Genomic DNA, 24,975 nt, shown 5'->3' with positions numbered 1-24,975 from the left:
AAATCCGGTTCTCATTGTCAGACGAGACTCGCTCGCTCGTTTTCCTTTAAATCGTTTTAACGCGAAAAAAAAAATATTTCTTCTGTATCCTCATATATATATATATGATATATTCGATTCATTCTCGGCTTCTTCGAGGATATCTTCTACTTTCGCCTACTTTTCTAAAAAGAAGAAAAAAAAAAAAAAAAAAATGTAAGAGAAACCTTTCACCGAAGTACTCGAAACACGTTGCAACGCGTCTCCTCTACATAACGGGTCATCGAGCAGCTCTGTTACCTTATGATAACGGGCCCAAAGCAATAAACCCGCCGACAACCTGAATATTTTGTTTCTCACGAGGCGACCAATCCATCTCTCCGATCCGCGCTCGGAAGAAAATCCGTGCGTGGAAGGGGACGAAATAGGATGATACGCGGTCGTAATCACCTTTTTCATTTCTTTTCCTTTCTTGAAATAGCTAGTAGTAGCAGCAGCGATGGAGGGAAGAGGGGGAGGAGGAAGGGGGAGAGGGAGAGGAGGCAGGTGATACCGGAGATTTGCTTCTCGCTCGTGACCGGTTCCTGGATATGCGGTTTTACTGCCGCTTAATAAGCTGTAATAAGGACCGGCCTGATACCCTCGCCACTCGATATTCCGTAGAGCGATAAATCTGCGAGCGGCGCGGTCGTAACGCGAATCGCGCAAGGGCGAGAGACAGGCAGGCAGGCAGGCAGAAGGCAGGTGGTTCGTGACTCGTTCCGATACCGATGATGCTGTCTGCCGACGTGGCAACTTCTAACGAGTCCTTCAAACCTGTCTCTGTAGTTCTCGTATTCCTTCGATTCTCTCCTTCTCCTCGCTCTCTGTCTCTCCCTCTCTCTCGATGGAGGGACGAGTCCATTCCATCGAATCGAACGTCTCCTCCTCTCTTGGTGTTGTTCGAGAAATATTTCTCGCGTCTGAACGATTCGGCCGAAATGAATTACGCGTAATTTTAATTAAATCCATCTATCGTTTCTATTCGAAAACTTGGAGGTTAACGAGGCTAAGGAAGGAAAGTTAGTAGGAAGTTGGTGAACGGAATGAAGGAGAGGTAAGTTTCGGAAGTTTGTCACCTTCTTTTTTTTTTTTTTTTTTCGATCGACTCTTTCGTTGCGCAATCTCGAATACACGCTCATCCGTAAAGGGGTCTAGGAGAAATTGAAATGGACGATGGACAGACGGTAAAGGCATCGAAGGAAGGATCGAAGGAAGGGGGGATTGGACGCGTGATAAATCTCGCTTTTTGGCCGGCAGTGTTGGGTTAGGTCTTGCCTCCAACTCGTTTATCGCCACGGTCGATCGAGAGGTTTAACGACGCAACACAAGGGTTGCGTTCTTCTAAATGGGGACGGTCCACCCTCTTGCGCGGGTGTCGGCCTGTCCTTTTTTTTCGGTATCGATTCGACGAAGAGTTCTCTCTCTCTCTCTCTCTCTCTTGCCAAGGACTCGAGTTGGATAAAGGAATGACGGAAAGATGGATTTTTCCTCCTTTCTTCTCTCGCCTTCTTCTTCCTTCCTTCCTTCCTTCTTTTCTTTCTTTCTTTCCTTGTTTCTTTGGTAAATCAGATGCAGCCTCGCCTCTCGTCGCAGCGGCGTGCAACAGTTGGCGAGGAGGAAACATCTGTCGGTCGCGGCGCATGCGTATATCCCTCAGGTAAAACCTGCACCAACTCAGAGATTCTCAAATTTCTCACCTCGTTCCTCGCAAAAGCGATGTTTCTCGCGATCGGTTAAAAAAAAAGGATGTCGATCGAAGTTTTGATACACGGAATCAAAGAAAAGAAAAAGAAAAAAAAAAAAAATCGAATCGAACTTTTTGAAAATTGAACAAAGAATCTTTTCTCGCGCAATTAGTTCCGCGCTTGTGATTACGAACGTCCTGACAATCGTTTTGCCATAACAATCGTCACGGTAAGAGTGGCTGCAATTACCAATGACAATTAAGAGTGAAGAATCACGGCCTCGTTTCAAGAGCTCGAACGAATCGAGTTTCTCACAATTGCTCGCCCTCCCCTCTCCTCGTGATTTCAGAAAAGTAACATGGTCCCGCGGATATTCTTAGGATCGGATTTCCCTCTCGGTCGAAGCTGGCAATTTCAATTACTTTACAACAGATATTATTCCGGAATACTCGAGTCCATATTTACGATTTCCAGCCGCTTACGAACGGACACTGCTATCTCTCACGCGATTGTTCCCGCGAGAAAGCAAATTGCGATCCTTTGAAGACCGATCCTTTGAAGAAGTAATAATAATTCGTTTCAAATGTTGGAAAAAAAAAATACATACATATATATAAATATATATATACACACTTAAAAAAACAAAAGAAAAAAAAAAGGATATGGAAAGTGTAATGCAACAGTGTATTTCATTCTTAAGAACCTCAGAAGCTAGTTGACCTTCTATTGTTCTCTTTATCGCCGATAGGTCTCACCCGATCTTTTAGCAGAGTCGAAGAAGAAAGTGCAACGACCACCTCTCCCTTTCCCTCCTCCAACTGGTTCGTTACGCTGAAAACTCAATTCACACTGTTTCGAACACACTGTTCTCGTTGCGACCTCGTTGTTCAACACCGACCAATCCGATCAATGGATTAATTAACACACGAACGTCTCTTCCTTCCTTCCTCCAGAGGAGGAGGAGGGAAAAGTGGCGAGACACAGCTCCAACCCGATAATCCTATCCGATAATTAAAATTGAACACCATCTTCGGTCTCGCCGCCTTGAAATTCAATTAGATCTAACCGCGAGTTACGATCCGAGTTCGATTTACACTGCCATGACGGCGGTCACCGCTGTTTCTGTTCCCAATAATAGGATGACTCACTCACGATGAAAATTACGTATCCACGAAGGGGTGGAACACCCTCGTCGCGTGCCTCGCTTTATTCTTATCATTCCGATTCTGATGCAAATTCGTCGGACACTGGATTTGTTTTGTTAGTCACGAAGGGAGAAGGAGGTGGTGGTGGTGGTCAACTTCGATAGAAAGATGGAGGAAAATATTAAAAATTGCTCGCGAAGCGAACGATATCGACTCGTTCGTTATTTGGTTGAACGGTGCTAGTTACCTGGCACCGGGTTACACGACGTCGGTTCGCGTGCTAGAAGGAGGGTACTTTGTTCCCGTTAATCACTCTCGAATTTCGTTCGATTTCGGTCGCGAAAGTTTGCTCGCCTCTTTTCTTCCGTGCTCGCGATTCGAGTGATATCGATTTCTTACCGATTACTCCAGATTTCGTCCATCTCTTTAGATTTTTCTACTACCTCAACGCGAGGAGTAGGAATCTTGTTTAACGTCCGAAGACTAACAACTTTACGCGTAAAAGAGAAACAAAAGTAACGATTGCGTCACGTACACAATAATCGCATCTATCGAGGATTCACAGTTCGAGGAATTGATATTGATTTTCGATCGATGATCGGCGATCTCCGGATGCAGGAAAGTAGGGGAATAACGCGTCCGGCGCGAGAAACGACCGTCCCTTCGTGAGGTGGTCGAAACCGCAGATATTCACGGGTGGAAAAAAAGAAAAAAAGCGAACGCGCTCGAACGTGAAATCAATAACGATATTCAACGAGATTACGCAAGGACTGACAGATGTATCGGTTGACCTATATTCGTTCGATCTTCGGCGTGATTAATTGATTTCGGAGGGAAATATTTATTGTCGCGATAAATGTTGTTGGAAAGAAGAAGAAAAAGAAAAAAGGAGGGATAGAGTTTAAAACTTTGAGGATGGAAAACGTTGAAAAATTGAATCGAACGCGACGATTTATAATCGTGGCCGCAACAGATCCTTGGAGCATGGATGGAACGACGATTCTGAAATTCAAGAGCGCGAACTGGGTCACCCGGATCGTGATACTTCCTCGTCTTTTTTTTTTTTTTTTTTTTTTTCATCCTGTATCGCGTAGAGCGAGTCCTTCAAAGTTATCTCATCCATAGGTGTGCCTCGTGCGGACCGTTCTGTTGTGCAACACAAGTTCCCAGAGGAAGCCGTATGCATCGTCTGTATACGATACGATACGAAAGAAGAAGGAACTTCGAACGCGTGCAATGAATCGTAAAAATAATAATTTCTAAAAATAAAACGAAATTACGTTTTTTAACGTTTGGTTTTTATCGAATCAAGTCGAACGTTGTTATTTTATTTAAAAAATAGAAAGAAGGTGTAGAGGGGAAGGAAGATTTTTACGAGTTTATAAAAGAGTGAAAAGGGAGAAAGAGGTGGTCGGTTTGGAAAGACGATGCGATTCGGTGGGGCTGGAGATCCGTTTGGAAGAAAAGGAAAAGGAGAGGATTTTGAGAAACACTGCGTATCTGTGCCGAGCGCCACGCGACCAGGTCGTCCGGTCGGGCTGGGTGCCGGGTGTTGTTGAAATCAACGTGGTGGGGTTCCTTCGACGACCACAACCGGAGCCTTATGCCTTCAGTCGACTCTCGGCTCTCACTGCGACTCGAGCTGGCTGAGATTCCGTTAATTAAGCAACCACCGATCCGCAACCATCGGCACGCGCTCGAATCGCGTCCGTCGATCGTCGCCCCGACGAAAAAAACAACGCTCGTCCCGACCTCGAGCAGAGAAGAAGCGAACCGAGGGAGGGAGGGGGGGGGGGAAAGCCTCTCCAAGATTCCATTCGCTGCCGATCCATTCGCGAACCAGTCACGAGCCGATCGGTTTCTCGAAACGTCGTTCATCCAAAGGATGAATCGATCGAACATCGGCAACATCGAGGATCGACGAGGAGCGTCGCGACGAACGTTTTAAAACCCGCGTGCAACGATCCCGTCACGGCCGGGATCACGACCAGTTCCTTTTACCGGTCGATCACCTCGATCCACCGCGTCACAATCGCTCGTGGAGCGGGACGTGCACGTCGCGTACGCGTCGTTGGCTGGTTAATTAGTACGTGGGTGCCGTGATAGAGTGGGAGAGGTTGGTCGAGAGAGAGAGAGAGAGAGAGAGCGAGTGGATGCAAAGAGATGCCGAAAGTGGTGGAGGGAGCACGATTGAGAGGAGCAGAAGAAGAGAGCATCGAGAAATAAAAGAGGAGGCGAGAAGAGGGTTGTTGGTTGTGGAAGAAGCCGGAGTGGAGCCTGTGTGGAGACGGTTAAATAGATGCAGGAATCTGTACGCCTCGGCGCCATGCTGGTGTAGCGGCGAGAAAAAAATATTTCGGTGTTGTGTGAACGTGTCCGTGCGCGGATAGGAATCCCAGGAGCGTAACAGTCGTCGCGTTCGGTTAAAGGGATTCGTGAATTCGCTCGAGGACCAGTTCGCCTATCGACACACACCCGTTGGAGCAAGAGGAGGAGGAGGAGGAGGAGGAGGAGGAGGAGGAAACGTTGGAACAGGGAGAATTTATCTCGAAAGGGGGATTGTCAGGAGGGTGAAAATTCGAATCGAAAAGATCGATGATCCTCGACCAGTGATTTTATTTTATTTTATTCTACTTTTTCCTTCCCCGTTCTCTTATCATTACGATTACGATTGAACGTGAATAACGCGCGAGGAACATGTTGTGCGGCACGTTCGGGAAGAAGAGAAGGCATCCAGGGGATGAGTATCGATTGGTGAGATCGAACACGATGCCTAGGATCCTGTCGGCGAAGGAAGGCAGCCTGGTCACGGTCCGGAGAACAAAGTCCTCGAGGGTGGCGGCTCGTTCCCCTCATCTCAGGGATCTTCTGCACATGGTAAGCCAATAAACTCGGTGGTGATTCGAGGTATTATTGTTTGTCCCTCGCGATGAATATCTAACGTCGGAAAATCGACTCTCGAGGAAACGAGTATGTACGCGATTACCGTTTCGTTGTCCTTCAACGTCGTGGCTCGAGCGTTGAAACAAAGAACGGGAAAGGTCGTCAACGACCTTGCAACTTTATCTTTCCCCTTCTTTCCTTCTCGTACGAAATCGATCGGAATTGTATTTTACACGTTTCGCGTTTCGAGCGCAGCTGTTTGAACACGGACAAACGATTTCGACCATGTAACGCAGCTGCTGTCCTCGACAAGATTAGATTAAATTTGGTAGAATCGATACAATCGTAATACCGTCTTCCAATTTTCTATTTCTCGTCGAAAAGTTTCAATTCGCAAATTTATCCATCCATCCCCTCTGATTCCTTCGTGTAAAAGAAGCCGAGGGAAAAGGTGATCCGTCGTAATACATTTTCGCTTTCGAAAATAATTGGAAGAAGAGGTCGATCGTGCAACGACACGTTTTACAACCCCCGTATGGCAACAAGGGAGCTTCGATCGATTCTTCTTCCTCGAACGACTCTCTAATCGTCCCTCGAATCTACGTACACGCGAATGCTTCGTTCGCATATATCCGCACGCGATGATATAGTCGAGCGGGCGTGTACACGTTGCATAATTTACGACACCGTCCAACCGGCGTTGAACGCTCGATTCGTTCGAAAGCGGAGAGACCGATCTTCGATTCCATCCCGATATTTCCCTAATCGCGCCGATAATATTGGCCTCTTCGCCAACATTGTTGTGAAACGATTTCATCTGATTGGAATTTAATCAACAACAACATGTTTCAACATGTTTCAGCCAAATTCGAAGCTCCCTAGAGATCAGCATCCCTATTTACAATTTATCGGAGTAAAACGACTTGGAGTCTATTCCAAGATGCGAAAGAAAAGAAATGGAGAAAGCAAGAGGAGAGAGAGAGAGAGAGAAAGGAATAATTTCTGCATCGTGCAGAAATTCGGCGTGTCTCGCGAGAATCGTTGGGGGGAAGGAGGAGGTATCGATCGAGGGGGGCCGGTCACGATCATCCTCTTTGTCCTCCTCGTCTTTCCGAAACTCCTCCTCGCTGTTTCTTTTTACGGTCTAAATCCGGCCACGGAGGCGCCTGTGACCGCTCGCACAAGTCGCCACGAGATACTCGTGAGATGAGAAAGAGAGAGAGAGAGAGAGAGAGAGCAAAAGGAAGCACGCGAGCCACCTTCTCGAGATGTTGGCCTTATAAGGCCTCCTCCGGGTGCTGCTCGTCGGTCTTCCATTAGAAATCCTTTGTCGTCCCGACCTCTTTTTCCGGACGGATTCTCGAGGGCTTTTCGTCGCCGGGATAGAATCCGCGGGCCCGACCTGGATGGATGGGGAGCGAGGATCGTTAGGAGAAGGTTGGTTCGTGTCGTGGAACATCGGTGAGCAGTTTTTAAGATAATGAGAAAGCGAGCCGTGCTCTTTCTTTGTCCACTTGAGAGAATTACCCGACCCGAGAAAGGGATGACGTCGAGAGGGGACGCGATCTGGATCGGGCCTTTCTAACGCTGTGAAACCTGGGATTCTTCCGTCTTTTTTCAGTCTCGAAGAAATCTTTGCCCGCTCTCCCGGGGACCGACCGTCCCTTTGTCCAGGGCATATATCCGGCATATCGTCCCGAGTTAACGCTTCCTCGACGTTGCTCCTCCTTTCGTCTCGAGGCTTTTTATATATATATATATGTAAAATTATGAAAATAAGTCTGACCGAAGGAAAGAGAATTTTATACGTGACTTTTTATCTGACTCGCGTAATAACGCGATAGAAATTGGAATCGTTAGAAGAAATCTTGTTTCTGAGAAAAAAAACAGCAAAGCGAGAAGAGCGTGAAAATTTGTCGTTCCAGTTGTCCGTCCTGCGACCGCCTACGAGAGCTCCTTCTCCCGAGCCGCTTTGCAGCCGTGTCTAGTTTCGCCTCTCTTCTACCCGGATAAAAAAAAAAACGATCTCGACTCGATTTCTATAATTGCCTTGCTACTTTTTCAACGTCCTTCGTTGCCGAGTAATCACCACCGCCTTTCACTATTCGTTCGCCGTTGCTGCGAGTTTTCAATGCCTCGTTTGAACGCGCGAGAACCAGGAAATTAGATTCGAATTCGAATATTGGCGAGCCGATCGAGAGAAGAGGACGGATTTTTTTCACCGTCCCTCGAGGGGATGAAACGCGGGGAGAAGAAGCGATTCCATCTGGCTGGCAATTTGTGTACCCGGTCAGCCCGCTTCGTTCCCTTTTGTTCCCCTCCCCCTCCTCCTCTTCTTTTTCTTCGCTCTTCCCTCGCTGGAATTCCACTTGCCCCACCCCAGGACTCGCGAAATATCTCGACGCATTCCTGCGCACCGTGCAGCTCCTTGGATTTGTGCCCTCTCGTTGTGCCGCTCTTAAGGACCTGTTACGACTCTCTCCCACCAAATCCACGCTCGATTCGCACGCGACGATAAATATAATATAATTGATGATTTCTTGATCCGAAAACTATTCGGAGGAAAGGCGCACGTTTCCATCCACGAAAACAAAGCAAAAAGGATATTAACGATGGATTAACTTGCGCAACTTGTTAATGGAAAGTTAATTATAGGAATATTTCTAGATGCCAACCGCTATTTCTGTCTAGAGAGAAGGGAGACTTGGTAATCCTCGTAACTGGTACCAGATGCCATCAATCCTTCGGATACCCGCTTCTCTTCCGGTAACCTTCCATCGATAGGATTCTCGACGATGAAAAATTCCTCCCTCCCCCCTCATGAAAATTGCGCAATCGCGGCAAAATCGTTGTACAAGCGGTGACGAGAGAGTCGAAGGAGAGTAGCTCGGTTCAAAGAACTTGTATCGTCGCGCCCTATATTTCGTTATCGCGGTGTCGTTAAACCGCGCTTTTAAACTCGCCGCTTTCGTCGTCGAGAATTGTGCCCTCTGAAACGCTTCTGAAACGGACGCTCCTTTTTTCTTTTCTTTTCTTTTCTTTGTCGTTCGAGCGAGGAAAACAAGGAGGAAAACAAGGAGGTTTTTTTGTCGTTCGATCGTGAAAATTGTAGACGAGAATGCAACCGTGGCGGGATAGGATTATTCTTGGAGCAATTAGCACGACGTAAATTAATTTTAGCCATTCGATCGTGGCACGATGAATAGGAGTCGCGTTGCATACAGCTGGAAGGATGAGGAAGAGGAGGAACAGGTTGAAAGGTTTTAGAAAGTCATCCTGACTTATTGAGCTTTACTCTTTTATTAGAAAGTTTGCTGATATCGTGATTCTTAACGGAACACCGAAACCAATTTACAGTTAACAATTGGTGAAATCAAACGCATTGTTCAATTTCCTACATACGAGTCTCTATTATATTTGCAATAATTTTTATTATTAGATCTAAGATATATACACACACATATATATATATATTATTTACTTTTACTTATTTTTTATCGATAGTTGACGGTGAATAGTGAATGGAAGTAAGAAAAAAAAGAAAGAAAAAATAGGCGTCGCATTGGGACGCAATTTTATTAGCGATTCGATTCGTTGGAGCGTTCTTTAAACCTTCTCCGGATTGGTTTACGCCGGTTTCAATTTGTGGCGCCGTCCGCGAAGCTTCTTCTAATTACCGCTAATTAGAGCCGATGCTGCAAGTGGCGGCTGTTCTCTCTTCTCGGATCGTTGAAAGGAATTCCCTCGACTATTGGCGTCGCCTAGTTTCCAGGAACGTTACTTTATCCAGAAACGGGACAGAGACTCTGAAAGCGATACCGGCGCTTCTTCTTGCGTTACACATCCTCCTCTCGTTAGACTAGACAAGCTTTTGCCTATCAAAAATCTTTTTAATCTTCCCTTTCGAATCGGATGCATTTTTTAATTTCAACTTTTCTTCCTCGAATTAAACGCGATTGATACTTTTTTCTTCTTTTTTTTGAAAGTGTTGTACGCGACGATTTGTATTCCAACAGATTCGTTTCGCAGGCTTGTCGCTCTTCGAGTTGGAGAAACAAGGAACGGTTAAAAATCGCGGAAGAACGTTGCTACGAGGAAACTCGGTCGCGAGAAACAATGGTGTAACTCTATTAGAGATCGTGCAAAGGTTGTGGCGGGCGAATATGACGATTCTAGGAGAGGTTAAATCGGGCCCACATGCGCGTTTCACTGGGCGTGGCCGGCCACTTAATCCGAACGACAACGTCGACGAAACACGGTTCCCTTTGCTGCAGAATTCTCCAAACCATCCGAGAATACTAACCATCCGATTCAGTTGGATCGATATCTCGTTGAACGTCTAAACCGAGAGATAATGGGGGAAAAAAAAAAAAAAAAAAGAAATCAAGTGACGAAAGTAAAATATATTTTTTTTTTTTTCCAATTTCTTCAACTTTCCTCGATCTAATCGACGAGATGTACGAATCTTCTCAGGAGAGAACGAGCGAAAAGATCCTGTCGTGGGATAGTCTCCGCTTCCCAGGGACCCTTTTGGCCTCGCCGTTTATATTTCTTCTTCCACCACCTTCCTCTTTCTCTCGCGCTTGCTTCTCCTACCTTGCCCCTTTCCGCACCCGGGAGATGTAAATCTTCGGGAGATGAACTTTTGCCTCTTGCGTCAGCCGAGGCTTCAACTTCAAAGGTCCGAAACTCTGACCACTGGTTGCTTTCTTCTTCCATGGAACAGACACCTCGAGGGGCCAGTGGTTAAAAATTAACCACTTAACTTTTCGTTCGCGACAGCGCCACCAATTCGTCCGATTTATTAATTCCTCTGGAATTCTCTCATTTTCTTCCTTTTTTTTTTTTTTTCTTCCAGTCCAGTAGAACCCGTTTAAACCCGTCACGTCGAGTATTTAAAGTATATTCTTGTATTCCTTGTCGATCGAAGCGGCCGTCAAAATTTCGAACAAATCCTACTAATCCGAAAAATTCCGATCTTCGTCTTCTTCCCGTTGCGCCTGTAGCTAGCCAGCTAGTCCGCCATATTGGCTGTAGCGCGAGGAGACGGCGTGCATGGTGGACGTGGTCCGCTCGCGAGAAAACGGTATCCTCGGCAATCGAAAGCGGCAATCGAAGAAGAAGCTAGGAGCATTAGCAGCGACTCGGTCGAAAAATGGTAGAACGCGAGTTACAAGCAGGCGACTCAAGTTGTCGGTGGAAAGAAAAGAGCACGCGAGAGATGATATTTCGACGCGTCGTTTCCTAACTAAAAAAAATTCTCCGTCCAAATTTCTCAACTCCCACGCGTGGCCGAAGGCGTTCTCTCTCTCTCTCTCTCTGGTTGGAGAAACGCGAGGGGCTTCTCTAGGTGCATTCAACTCGTCCCTGGTTCGTGGTAGCGTTGGTGGGGTTTAATGGGCAAGCATGTCGTACCGTGAACACAGCACCGGCAATCATGACTTACGCGCGTATCGGCGCGCGCGAACCGCATAGGACGGCGGGCATAATGCCACGGGAACGCTTCGCTCGTGGCCTGTTTCAATTTAATGCACAATTGCTCGCCTCGTGTCCCGCTCCGCGTTTCCTTTCTTCGTCGAGATCCGCCCGGTTCTCTCTCGTCGGTGTGCCGGGGCCCTCTCCTTTACACATGCGCGCGTCCCTCTCTGCGGCCTGGTTGTTGGACTTTCCAGAATAATGCAACCACGCGAAATAGCGTTCTCTCTCTCTCTCTCTCTCTCTCTCGTAGGAAGGGGAAATAATCTTTTTTTCCTTTTCTCTCTAACGGAGAGATTTTAGAGAGAAAGAGACGGGATCGGTGAGAATTGGATGGATCGGATGGATGATCGGATGGACAACGATTGGTTTGATAATATAAACGGTTCTTGGTGTACGTTTGAGAGATTAGAAATTAGACAGAGTGTCGTGAGAATTTATATAACAATTTATCCAGCGATAGATGGATGGATGGTGGGTAGGTGGGAGTCGTGAAAGGATGATATTGCGAATTTAGAGTCGGTTTGGTAGTGAGCTTCGTGAAATTTTTTCGTATCCCAGTTTTTTATATGGTGTAACGGAAAGGGGAACACGCGAATAAAGGAAAAATGAAAAATACATGAGATTCGTGGAAACGTATCGAGCGTGAAATCTAACTTAACAACGTTGAGAGATACGTTTCTTCCGCTTAATCTGATGATCTAAAATCGTTGAATCAAGCGCATTGTATTCTCTTCTTTCTAATTGCATATACCTCGTAATTATTATTGTTAAATAATTAATAGTATCGGGTTCGTTATATCAGAATTATGAAAATGATAACACAAGATAATAAAAAATCTTTTTTCACGAGATTGCAATCTTGCAAACTACTTCGCACGCGTGTATTTAATGAAAAATACTCGTGTAACGATTAAGATTCCATTATTAACCGAAGTATCATCCGTATTATTATTATTATTATTATTATTATTATTATTATTATTATTATTATTATTTGAGACGAATCATGTCAAAATATAATAATGATATAAAAATTTGATTGTGATCAATTAAAACGGGTTTTGTCGAAACATCTCGACCTCGATCTTCGAAACGCGAGCATCCTCCCGCCCCCTCCCCCCTTCCCCTTTCTCCCTTTCCGGCATTAAACGATTTAATAAGCGCATTACGTAATCAGAGAAACGAGGATCGTTTCTCTGAAAAAAACGACCGTAGTGAGCTGAATTATCAAGAGCCCTCTTCCTGACGCGGTTCTCCGCGAAAAACCGCTATTACCATCGACCGATAATCAAGCCGATAACGATCGTCCAGGTAGCGAAGAGAATGTGAGGCTGGTAGAATGCATTTTGCATGCACCACCACGATATCCCGGATTACGGCATGAGCGCTGTTAATTGGTGCGCACAATACGATTGTGCCAGGACGCAACTGCCATACCGGTACGACTGCATTCTCCTCGCTGGCTAGCCCGAATTCTTCTCCGTGCGTTCGAATTCTTCTCTGGACAATCTGGATAATTATTCCTAACTCGGTACGTGATCACGTACAGTGTGAATGAAGTTGATGGACAAGGGAAAAATGGACGCGCAATTCGCGCAAATTCGGACGGACAAGAGGAGAATCCTTTTTGGATTTGGATTGATTTTTTTTAATCATTTTGAGGGATAACAATTTTCGATAATTCTAATCATCCGACAAAATTACACAAAGAATGAATAAATATACAATACAAACTTGAAACGTATATATTCGAAAAAGCGGGGAATAATAATGAAATCGATGCCACGATTGATTATTTCGATATTGGTAACATGCAATGGCATACCGTCATCACGGTCGAACGATTCGCAAAAAGAAAAAAAAAAAAAAAAAAAAAAAACGGAAGCAAATACACGGGAAGCACGGGAGGATCGTTTTCCAGTTCAATGCCAGACTCGATATTGTATATACCCTGTTTCATTCGCCGACCTCTTTGCATAGAGGGTTGTGACCGAAAGATCTCCATTCGGTGGTCAGGATGTCGCGACGTGGCGCACGTAGACGACGATAACGCGGTTTCATTGCGTGCTTCGATCGAATAGCAACATCGTGGCAACGAACGCGGAGGCGAAATCAATTAACTCGGCCACGTGTGTGGACGCACACGAACCTGACCTCCCGTTTTCCATTGTACAAGCGGGTAGTAGTAGTAGTAGTACGCGTAGTACAACCTACAGAGTTACGTATACTATACGTACGCTTTTCCCGTACGTGTACAGGCAGCGTTGTCCTGAACGAGTACGAGGCCTGTACCCGCGTACATTAGCCGCGTGGGTTGCCATGGGCAACCCATGACTAACACACGTTCCAGCATCACGTGTCTCTCCTGCGTCTGTCTCTTTCTCTCGTGGTTCGCGCCAGTGCCGTCCTAACTGGTGGCGCTGCGCTCTTGTCATTTAGTTTCGATTTTATAATCGAATTTTGTAACAATTTTCTGTTGTTGTGTCGTTATTTTTTATACAGAAATATTTTACAAATGAAAATATAAATGTGTGTACGAAGTTTTCGTGAGTGTCGGGCAATTGGAACTCTCTGATTAAGAATTCGATTTCTGTGTTCAGAAGATACCTTTCTCGAAGATATCGTTTGGAAGATAGCAACGAAATAGAGGTTAGTTAATATCGTTCAAGATAATTATTTGATCGATCGTTTAATAGATCGTTTAAGAGATAATTATCAGAAATCAAAGTAATTTGAATTCATTCTCGAGTGAAATTTTGATAAAAGCATTCTTTAAATATACTGTAACGTAAGAAGAGATTATTTACTCAATATGTTTTTTGTACGTTTATTACGTTTGTATCGAACAAGTGACTGGAGATAGGTAGTTAAGTAAGTAGCGGTAACGGACGTGCGATATTTTAGTTGAATTTTTTACCACTCGTTTGCTTGTTACGGTACTGAGGGTCATTCTTCCTCGTTCTGCCTAAGTTATGCCCATCTTTTTCTAAAGTATTCCGCTTCTTCAAGTGCTCTAGCATCCAGGAGGTTTGCTCCTCTTCTCCTTGTCGTTCTTATCGTGACATACTTGCCATTTTCATCGCTCCTCTTTCTTCCTCGATGGTACCTACCATACCTCAGGGATGTATCGTGGTTCATTGCGGTTCAACGATGCGTAATTTTTCAGAGACACGGCTTACGTAATATTTCACGAACTTGGTTCAAGGGTGGTCCAAATTATCGATTATTCGAATTATTCGTATCGTCGTATATTCGTATTTATCTATTTTATAACGGATGATCTTTTTTTAATATTTAATCGTTAAATTCATAAATGCCTTTGTCAGCTTAACAAAAAACTTCGTTCCCGTTCAACGAAGCAACGAAGTACTTGATACTAATAATCTAGTGGTGGAATTCCAATTGTCTTATCCTTTCGAGAAACAAGATCGTTCCTTGTTCTTCGAGGATCTTTTCTCGCGAATGATTCTTTCTTATCGGCAATTTGTTTATCGGCCTCACAAATCTATATCTCGAATCCCGTAACGCGCGAGCATAAAAAGATGAAATCCCTGGCGCTAGAAGAAAGTCGCTATTTCTGGTATCCCTCGGGGCGTTAGATCCAGGGTCTCGACTGAAAACGGATCGTCCCTGAACTCGTAGCGACTCCACGCGAAAGGGAAGGGGTCATGGAACTGGAGAGAGGGAGGAACGGATCGAGTTGAACAGAGATGGACAATTCCTGGTGGGGGAGGATGAAGGACAAGAGCGGGAGGAAGAGAAACGGAACAGGGATGCTGCTCTTGGACAAAGATAGGGCATACGGAGTAAGAAGCGAGACAGAAATGAGAGAACTATTTCTGGCCACCCTTGGCTACGTTTTTTTTCTTTCTTTCTCATACTTCTACTCTACCCTATCTTTTTTCTCGTTTCCTCGTCTTTGCCCAATTACGGATGATAGTTGCCGTTTTTTTCGTTCACTCGCGGAAAGAAGAAAGTCACGAAAGAACGAAGAAAGGAGAGGTCAAGCAGAGAAATGCATAATGACGGAAGAAAGAAGGAAGTCCGAGGATGGTGGAGAGAAATAGAGTCGAGCTAAAGCGACGAGGGAAGCTGTAACGAAATACATATAAAGAGCGCATATATAATATATGCGACGAAAGAAAGATAGAGAGAGAGAGAGAGAGAGAGAGAGTTGGCAAAGAAACAGAAACGAACGAAACGAAGAGGGAAAACAGGAGGCTAACAAAGGGTGGGAGGAAGATGGCGTAAAGGTAGCACGATAGAGGTTAACGTACAGAGAACAGAGAGGGCACTAGAGTTGCGGGGAGAGTTGTAGAGTGGGACCAAGATGGGATGACGAAACTACGAGGAGGAGAAAGAAGAAATTAAAGGGAGAAAGAAGGTTGAACGAGAGGAAGATAAACGTTAGGTCTGACTGAATCATCGAAGAAGGATGGAAGATACGATGCGGTTGCGAGTAACGGGGAAGGAACGACGAGAGAGAGGTAGTGAAAAGGCGACGAGTGCGAGAGAGACGGAAGAGCGGCGGACGATTCAGTGAAAAGAGCGAGAGTGAGCGAGAAACGGAGTTTTCGTGGGCACAAGAGAGAAAGTATTACTGTTCCCTGTCCGTCGAATAGAGAGGGAGAGGGCAGATGAAGCACGTCTGGATAAGAGAAGGAGAGAGTATGAGCGAGGAAGGGAAAGAGCAGGGACGAGACAGAGTGCGCCCACCGAGCCGCCTCCATACCACCTCCAGCATTCCCGGCCTGCACACACAGTTGCAGCTGCACCGCCGCCGTGGTTCGCTCGTGTGCACATGCGAGACTGCGCGCGCGTCCATCTCTCGCTCGCTCGCTCGCTCGCTCGCAATCATCTCTTCGCCGGTACGCTGTGTGTATTAACGACGCGTTCTCTTCTCGAATATCGAACCGTATAGCGTGTAAGTTTTTCCTCTCGATAAGAGTGTGTCGTGTCGACCAAGATCGAGCCAGTTTTCCTCGTGACTTTGATCGTGTAAAGAGGATCATCGATCGGATCATCGTCGTCAATGTTCGTGAAGGAAATTTCGGAAAACTTTCATTTTCCAAAAATCGTATCTTATACTCTTTTCCAACGAAATCATTCCCCCCCTCCTCCTCCTTCCTCCCCCTCTCCCCAGTGAGATACAGTGAACAAATTTTTTCGAAGCAAGATTTCTTCGCGTATCATCGGAGCATACGCGATTGGTGCACACGTGCATTCGTGGTCCCGGTACGCGAACGCACATCGAAATTTCGTCACCTTGTTAATTCCAGGAATATATTGCACGATCGATCAGAAAAACTTTGACATTTGGCAAATGTCAGCGGTGTACCCCGGCGGAGTGGCTTCCGCATAATCGAAGCGTGGCTCGTGATAAACGATAAGAAAAAGCAAGTTACGGTTGAGTGTTTCTCTGTTTTTCGATACACACGCACGCACACACGAGTATCGCGGTTGTTTCCTTGGCTGTTGTGATATCCGATCGATTTCAAGGGAGACATGTGATCTCGCGTCGAAACGAGCAAGGAATAGGATCGAGAAGAAGCATCAGCTTGACCGGTCGCTCAGAGGCTCGAAAGGGATTCGAAGATGGATTGGGTGAGAAGGCAGGACATTAAGGAGGAGTCACCGGAAACTCCTACCGCTCTGACACCGGATGAGCCCGACGAGTCCTACTTCGAGGAAGACACCTCGATAGACGAGGGCATGGTACGTGATTCGCGTGGCTATTGCCACTTACACTACCGTTCGTTTATCAAACTATCAACGAATCATTTTATTCGTAAATTTCAACCTTGAGATTCGTCGAGCCATTCTTTTTACGATTCTTCGAGATAAATAAACCTCGTTAAAAGAATCCTCGAAAAGATCATAACTTTTAGAAGGTGCGATTTAGAAGAATTTAGAATTCGAGTAATTCGTTCAGGTCACTGATAAATCGTGAAAGGCATTCTCGATATTTGCAAATCATAGCGAGGGAACTCGACGACTAAAACGAGTTTCGCAACGAGGAAATTTTGCCATTGTTTTCAACCATCTATTGCGCGATGATTCATTCATTCGAGTTTTGAGCAATAATTTTTTTCCTAATTCGTATAATAACGATCGACGAGCACGAAGGAAATCGGACTCTGAGATTAATCGCAAAATCATCAATTTTCGATTGCGTGATCGCGTATGGCTTGAAACGAGTGTGTCACCGACTCTCGTATTCCGTTATTAATGGAAAAGTATGCATGTTAATTTAACGCGTCGCCACGCACCGAGAACGTTTCGAAAGTTTGTTCCGATCTTTACGCCGATCTCGTTCCTCTCGAGAAACTCGCGAGGGAAATATTTACAGGAGACGTTACGTATCGATTTCAATAGAATATTGTATAAGGAAAGTACACGCGAAAGATCGAAGATTAAATTTTAATCTTCCTCGTTCGAAAATTTAATTCAATCCTCTTCTCGTAATATCTTCTTTGTAAAACGTTGAACGTATCGTAAAATGAATATTTATCGATATCTGGATTTTAACCAATCCTGGCACCGCAATAAACCTTTCCTCGAAGTCGGCATAGATAATATTACAATACGGATTCTAATTCTCGAGAAGTAACTTGGAAGTTACTACTACTACGACGCTTTATACGCTGCGTCATTGATCTTCAATCTTTCGGCCATAGATCGTTGGGGAGAAAGCGTGTACCTCGACTAACTCGATTCTATTTCACGCGCATTTGCTCGCCAGTAATCGTCGCGGGCGGCTCGTGTCGTGAATCCATGCCCGATAATAATTTAAATTAACGATGCTCGTGTTACGTTGGCCCACGGCCACGTAATTCAGCCGAGCTTTTTTCTTCCGGCGAACTCTCTCTCTCTCTCGGAGATCCGAGAGACGGGGATTTAGGTCTGCCATTAATTTTGCTTTATCTCACCTTGACCCTTCCCCTCCTCCCCTCTTCTCTCGTCCCTTTTTTAATCTTTACGAGGCTACGCGAAGTAAGAAGTTATTACGACGCTTCCTTCCGGCGAGGCGCGCCTGTAATTGTTATCATTTTGAGCGGAAGATGCTATTCTCCCTCTCTCTCTCTCTCTCTCTCGATGCTTTTAAACGCTCTATCTCGAACTTTTCGAATATTATTGTTGTGTAAGGGATAGATATTACAATGGAAGCAAAACATTATTTATTAGACTCTCTATTTTCTCTCTCTAACATCATATTCGTTGACACTCTTCTCTCCTCCATAATCTCGACTCGAGATAAAACCTAACATTTACCATCGTACACGAGCAAATATACGGTAATAAACGTTGATGGGATACGCGTACGCGATCCGTTTCCACGCAAAATCTTCTCCACACGCTTCCTTAACGATCCTGCCTCCCTCGACTCGCGAGAGCATTGCACGATTCGGTTGGATCGACGACGACGAGGTCGGTATCTCGAGTTACCGAGTCTCCCTGGTAATTGGCACGCGGGGCGGGCGAGAGGAGCGGCCGTTAAGGGAAATTCGAACACGTGTCGCGAGCCCTTCCCCCTCCCTCTTTCCTCGACAGAGGAGCCGGCCTTGGAGCGTTGGGCGCGAACGTTGCAGCGGGTTTAAGCGGCGGGCAACGAGAAAATGGACTCGAGTGTAAAGTTACCTCGAATCTACAGTTACGGCCATTGTTGCGGCCGTTCCGTTGCCTCTGAAGTGGCTGCTTGAATTACGGCCCTGAAGCCGCCCCGCTCGTCTCGATCGAGCACACGCACGCACGGGGGCCGGCTTTAAACGCCGCGATACAAACGTTTCACGCGGCCAAAGATCGCTCGATCGTAACGGGCTTGAAAAACCTTCCGATCGATGTAACAACACAGAAGACATATGGTCGCGTTTAAACGCGATAGCAGATATCCGCACGGGGAGAGCTAATATGCCGATTTCGCGGTTATTTCTCGCCGAATGAACGAAACAAGCGCGCCGCTGTTTCGACAAGTATTTTCCTCGAAATATTTTCCAAACCGATTCTCGAAGAGTAAACGAAGAGAAAGAGAGTGAGAGAGAGAGAGGAGCACGAAACGAGAGGTGATTCATCGCGACCGTCGTCGTCCTTGGAGTTTCCGCCCGTGACATCGAAACGACACGAGGGGTGGAGGGGAAAAAAATCGTGTTACAAGATTACGGTTATTACCCGTGTAGACCGTAGTTCGGTTATCTGTCTCGCGTTTTCGTGGGTGCGCGTGTGTGGCCTGAAGGCGGCAGATAAATATGGAGGATCAGCGACGCAGCGGTTATCGCGGCCGTGTACCGGCAAAGACGGAAGTCACGTGAGCTTGGGTAGCCTCTGTTGGTCGGTATCATGGCCGGCGAGAGCCCCGTTTTTTCTTCCTAGACCCGAGCTCGATAAGAGGAAGCGATAAAAGTGGTTGGAAGCCGGGCACCGAAACCTTGGCAACGCCGTGGCTCGGCTCGAAGGGCCAGGATGATTCAGCGACAGCTGCGTGGCCGAGGGCCGTCTTGCTCCCGAAATTTGTTAGTCAAAATCCGGAGGTGGACGCGATCGACGCGCGATCGATCCTCCCGTGCCGCGGTTTCAAACATGCACACTCTCTCGTTCTCCACACCTCTTCCGTCCGCAAATTGCTGTCCCGGATTTATAGCTCGCCACTCTCCGCTTTTTTTTTTCTTTTTTTTTTTTTTTTTCGAACGTCGATCGCGAATTGATATAATTTATGAATCTTGTCCCGATCGATCATGCGGTGTTTTCCTTTTTCTCTCGTTGTGGATGGTTCTCTCGTTGTGGTGTCTAGTCGGAGGGGAAACGTTCCAGACAAAAAGAGAAAAGAGAAACACGCGCATCTATTACGAGTATCTATTAATACGCGGATTGTAGAAAGACTGATATTTTTCGATCACAGCGCGCGACGTATCCTAAAAAAAAATCTGGCCCTCGAAACTTCAAACGCGAGGGACTAGAATCCGAACTCGGGAGAGGAGAGTCGGTTAGCTAAAATGATTTGGACGAGCATCGAGTCACGGAACGGCCGGAGATAGAGGGAAATATAATTTCAATCGCAAAGAGGAAATCCATAGGCGGTGGCTGGCGAAACGGAGGGGGATGTTGGCGACCAGTCGCCGTGCCCGTCCACCCTCACCCCCTCTCTCGCTCCGTGGGGGATGAAGCATGAGTCACCACCACCCCTGTTTTTCGGCTGTCTCGTGCCACCCCAAACCTCGTGGATCAAACGGAACGAGGAGAGAAACGGGCATTATCATAATCCTTGTCGACAGGCCAGTGCAGGGGAAAAAAAAAGAAAGGAAAGTATACATAGTCGGAGTCAGAGATAGACTCGGTTCAGGTGTCGTTGTTGTCCCTCGATGATAATGTTTTCGAGTGGTGCGGATCGTCACGGACGAGCGGATTGCTTTGAAAGTTAACGCGAAAAGGGGCTGACGATTCCTGTTTGCGGAGATGAGAGAAGAACGAGGTCGAGGGAGAGATAATCCATGTGTATGCAACCTGAAAACCTGGCTCCTTTTCTTCTTTCAACGTGAACGATTCCGAATTACGGCGGAAGGATTTTGGAAAGTGTTTTTCTCTCTTGTGTTTTTGTTTATCGACTTTGGTCGACGAAAGAGGCGTCGGACAGATACGGATAGAAAGGCTCGTAGAACGTTAAATTGTCGTTACGGGTAGAGTACAGTAGAATTCCATTTATAGCCGAGTCCATTTGTCCGAGCTAAAGTTGTAGTTAGTGCCCCGTTAACCCAACTCCCCTCGAATCCATTTAACTGGTTGAACCTGTGTTATTATTTCGAGCGAAAGGTAGAAGGTGTTTCACGATCCGTTTTTCCGATTCGTTAGGTCTCTTAGTAAAAACTCGGGTGTCCGAATAATTTTCCATCCCACTCGGAGGAAGAAGAATCTCGAAGACGCTGTTTCGAAATATCGTTCGCGTACGGGAAGAGAAACACTCGAACGTCGGTTATTCGAAACGATTCGACGGAGAAGAATCTCGCTCGTAAAAAAGTCTCCACTCGTCTCTGTATCGCCATATTGAACTAATATCTCTCCATGCAAAAACTATCCTACATCCCATTCTTTTTTCTCCTTCGTCCAGCTGGAATTCGAATTAGAAACGAAGGGGGATAAATAGAGAGAAGAAAAAAAGATATGGTTTCCGTTCACACGTGCGGGGGAGATCACCGATCACCGCGGTGTCGTCATCGACGCGAGTTAATCCCATTATTTTCGTTCGCCTTCTCGTCCCCCAGAAAGGGGAGGCGACGCGCGTGAAACGTTGGCATCTGGAAAAGCTGGCATCTGCCGTGCAACACCGAACGAGTTTCGATGTCGAAACTAGATTACCAACCGCCCCTTCCAAGATGGTGGAATACCGTGGATTTATTATGCGCTTCCTTGGGCTCGTGCCGAGCCCGATACGCGCCTTTTCGAACGGAGAGGATGGGTGGGTTTTCGCGCTCGACCATCGTCCGCGATTCAGGGGCGGAGGTTATCTCTTATCTCATCGTTGGCTCGATCCGAATGCGGAGAAATTATTGTCAGGTTATCTTGATTCCGCTCCACTCAATTTGCACGAACTTCCTGAAAGCTCACGCGCCTATTCAATACCTTTCGTTCGTTCTCGTGATTTATTCGTTTATTCTCTACTTCTTTAATTGCGCTTAATCTTTTACTACTTCGAAATATATTTGATATTTTTCGGTACACATATATATAGTTATATAGTTTTTCCAATTTGGATTTTTCGCTCCAGAGGCTCGCGTTTGAATTTTCGTACGAATCGAGGTGGACGTAACGCGACGAGCAGACGTTGGAACGATTTGCGAAACGCGGCGCGGTATCGATTCTCCAGACCCGATGCGGTTTTTTGCCAGAGAGCGAAGCTAGAGAGGATCGCGCGCGAGTGGAAGAGCGCAAAAACCCCGGCCGAGCAGAGAGAGAGAAGGATATCTCGGCGTGGGCGAATGGTTATTATTGCTTGGCGCCAGACTGGAGGAGGAGTCCCCATGCTAAGAACGCGTTGCGTTTCACTCTTGCCAATTCTTTCTCGCGGGAGAAGAAAGAATCGCGATGGATCGCGATCATCGTCGAGGACTACCTACTCGTTTCCCTTAACCCTTTCGCTTCCACTTCTCAGCCGAGCTCGAGAAAAATGCTCGAGAAAGATCGTTCGAATTCTTCCTCTCGAGTTTCCTTCGCCAGATGGGACGATCTTAACTCACCTTTAGTACGATCGTTTCCACCTGGAAACAAAGTCATTCCATCGATCGATTCTCAACCATTCGATTCATCACATTTCTGATGGGGAGGAAACTGGGGATGCTCGTAAATTCGCTTCACCGGCGATTGGATCCCGATGAGTCATTTGACGAGGTTTCAGGGTTGGAGAATCGCGAAACGTGGCGCAGATAAGGCGAGAACCACCACAAGGGTATCCGCTTTCTTATTGTCGTGGCCGAGGGGGTATCGTAACGCGAGACGTGGCCGCAGAATGTCGCGGCCGGATTACGACACCCGCGTCCAGCCCCGGCGTAACGGCGGTTACGAGCGGATGTAGCACGGTTGCGTCGTGCTTAACCCGCTCCTCCGGGGAAATTGGAGAGCAGAAGTTGGATGAACTCGTACGTCGCTGCCTCGTTCCGCTACTTGATTTAAATTAGTGCGTTGAGAGCGATGATCCTTTCCTCCTTTTTTTCTTTTCCCTCGAATTTCGGTAGATCTGAATTTCGTCGCGAAAGGGAATTCCTTTCCCACCGTCCTACCATGAGATCTTTCTCGAACCATCCATCCGTCGTATCTCGAGGAACGAGAAGGAGACTCGTTGCTCCACCGACACCGCATGTGTCTCTAATGGGCTCGCGGACAGACTGGTGCCACTTATTCTCCTTCCTTCTGCTCTTTTGTGCTCCAACTATGCTCTCGACCAACCTCTGGATCTCTCTCCCATTCATCCGAGTACTTACTCCCTTACTACCGTGTGCCCAACCCCAACGCTATATTTCGAGTGTAAATCCAGCGAGAAAAATTCATCCATCTCTTTTTACTGTCACAATCTTTCGAGGAAACGAGTGTCGATTCCCTGGTTAATATCGATCGTAACGAGAGAGAGAGAGAGAGAGAGAGAGAGAGAGAGAGAGAGGGGAGAGAAGCGATCGGGATCTTGGCCAGGTTGTCGAGGAAAGGAGGGATTTGCGTTGGGAAGGAGAAAACGGGAAGACGCGATGGAGAGACAATGCGAGGATTACGGACTCGTCGCGTCGAGGCCCATCGTCTTTCGCTGCACTCGCTCGTTGGCGAAAGGGTGGTTTTTCACAGGCGGCATCCGTACGACACTCGGGCCCGGATTAATCGAGCGGAACACTCGACGAACGCGGTCACGATCCGCGGATCGTTTCTCATTGTTCTCGATTATTTCCTCCTCTTGCCTCCCTCCTGATTCTCAATCATCGATTACGAAATCCCTATCGCCAACCTGTTACCCGTTTCCGCGATAAGGAAACGATCGATCGTCTGCGAAGGGGATAGAAATGGCGGATCGTCGTCGTAAGATGAAAGAGAGAGGGAGAGGTAGAAAGTCACGCCCTTTTTCTCGCTTAGGAATCGGCGAGGAGGTCTACATATTTGTAGGATTTGTATTAGACTTTTTTGTGTAGAGAAATTTGTAAAAGAATGCGAGAAATCTGTATTTTTGTTGAGGGATTAAAAAGAAAGAAGAGAAAAAGTGGCGGGGCGGAGTTAGGGAGAAGTCAACGCGCATATAAGGAGCATATTAACCGTGGGCTGGCACGCGAGAGCCCCACAAATCCGTGGACGAAAAGCTTTACGTGACCAAGCACGTTCGCGACGAACGGTCTGACCGTGACCGCACGTAACCTTAGAGCTCCTTTCAGTTTCTTCGCCTTTTCGCCTTTTCATCCTTCGTTTCCTCTCGCGTGAACGTGATCTCGCCGGTCTATAAACTTTTCCACCTTCGATTTCGAAATTTTAAAACTTCGTAAACCCTCGCTCTAAGGGGAAGCTTTTCTCCCTCTTTTCATCGAGTCGACCGAAAATTGGAAAAAATTAGTATCGTTCCTTTTAGTTGGGGAGGGAGAAATCAGGTATAGAAAAGTTTTTGTTCGAGGAGAAAGAAAAGTTTCTCGTTATCACGAAAATTATACACCTTCGTGATCTAGCTTCGAACAGATTAACGACTCGAAGCCACGAAATATTCTCCTGGATATAAACCTTGCCTTTAAATCGTTTCGTTATCCTTTCTCGCTCCTCCCTCCGATTTTCGTTGGTACGAGCGATCGTGGTAAAAAGATATCTTTGGAATAGTCTTGGATCCGAAATAGTAGCTTTTCCAAGAAGATCTCGCCGTTTAGATAGAAACGAATGCGGGTCGAGACACGGGTGTGATTCAGCCGCTTTCGCTTTCCATTCCGCTCGCGCGTAGAATGCCACGAGCAAGCGAAACGCTGGTATTCCTCGTATTCAACGCCGATGAATAAGTCTTTCTCTCTCTCTCTCTCTCTAAGTTTTTCTTTTTCTCGCGCGATCGTTTCATTTTTTTGTGGAGGATATTTCCAATCTTTCAGGATAACGAGCAGTTCTCCTCCAGTCCAAACGAGCGACTCTAAACTAGTAATTTTATTCCATGCACGAATATTGGTACGTGTAAATTTAGCAAGTGCTCAATCCGTTATCGGTGATGGGTAATTGAGAGATGCCCCGAGCGCACTTATTTTTATCGTCGCACCGTCCTAAATCGTGCGCGGCCG

At 46.4% G+C, this 24,975-nt stretch overlaps 1 protein-coding gene and 1 long non-coding RNA gene across 3 annotated transcripts in view; both read left to right on the top strand.

The window, feature by feature from the left end:
- The window catches only part of LOC147657700 (uncharacterized), a 46,767-nt gene extending 42,627 nt beyond the window's left edge, over window positions 1–4,140 (top strand). The window contains exon 3 of the long non-coding RNA XR_015291887.1: window positions 3,977–4,140. This is a non-coding gene — a long non-coding RNA (uncharacterized LOC147657700). The remainder of the gene's footprint in view (window positions 1–3,976) is intronic.
- Window positions 4,141–4,462: 322 nt separating this feature from the next.
- The window catches only part of LOC100864650 (uncharacterized), a 60,695-nt gene continuing 40,182 nt past the window's right edge, over window positions 4,463–24,975 (top strand). Inside the window, exon 1 of one of the 2 annotated variants that reach the window (XM_086907516.1) lies at window positions 4,463–5,728. In XM_086907516.1, coding sequence (XP_086763642.1) covers window positions 5,549–5,728 — 180 coding nt within the window. In that variant the 5' untranslated portion in view covers window positions 4,463–5,548. Of the gene's footprint in view, window positions 5,729–15,940; window positions 16,928–24,975 lie in introns of those variants that run through there. The other variant, XM_012491661.3, reaches the window with a different exon arrangement.

This window comes from Apis florea, unplaced genomic scaffold (assembly GCF_048593485.1).
Source record: "Apis florea isolate Af1SG1 unplaced genomic scaffold, ASM4859348v1 contig_2897_pilon, whole genome shotgun sequence".
Lineage (NCBI taxonomy): Eukaryota > Metazoa > Arthropoda > Insecta > Hymenoptera > Apidae > Apis > Apis florea.
This window is presented reverse-complemented; position numbering and strand designations above follow the sequence as displayed.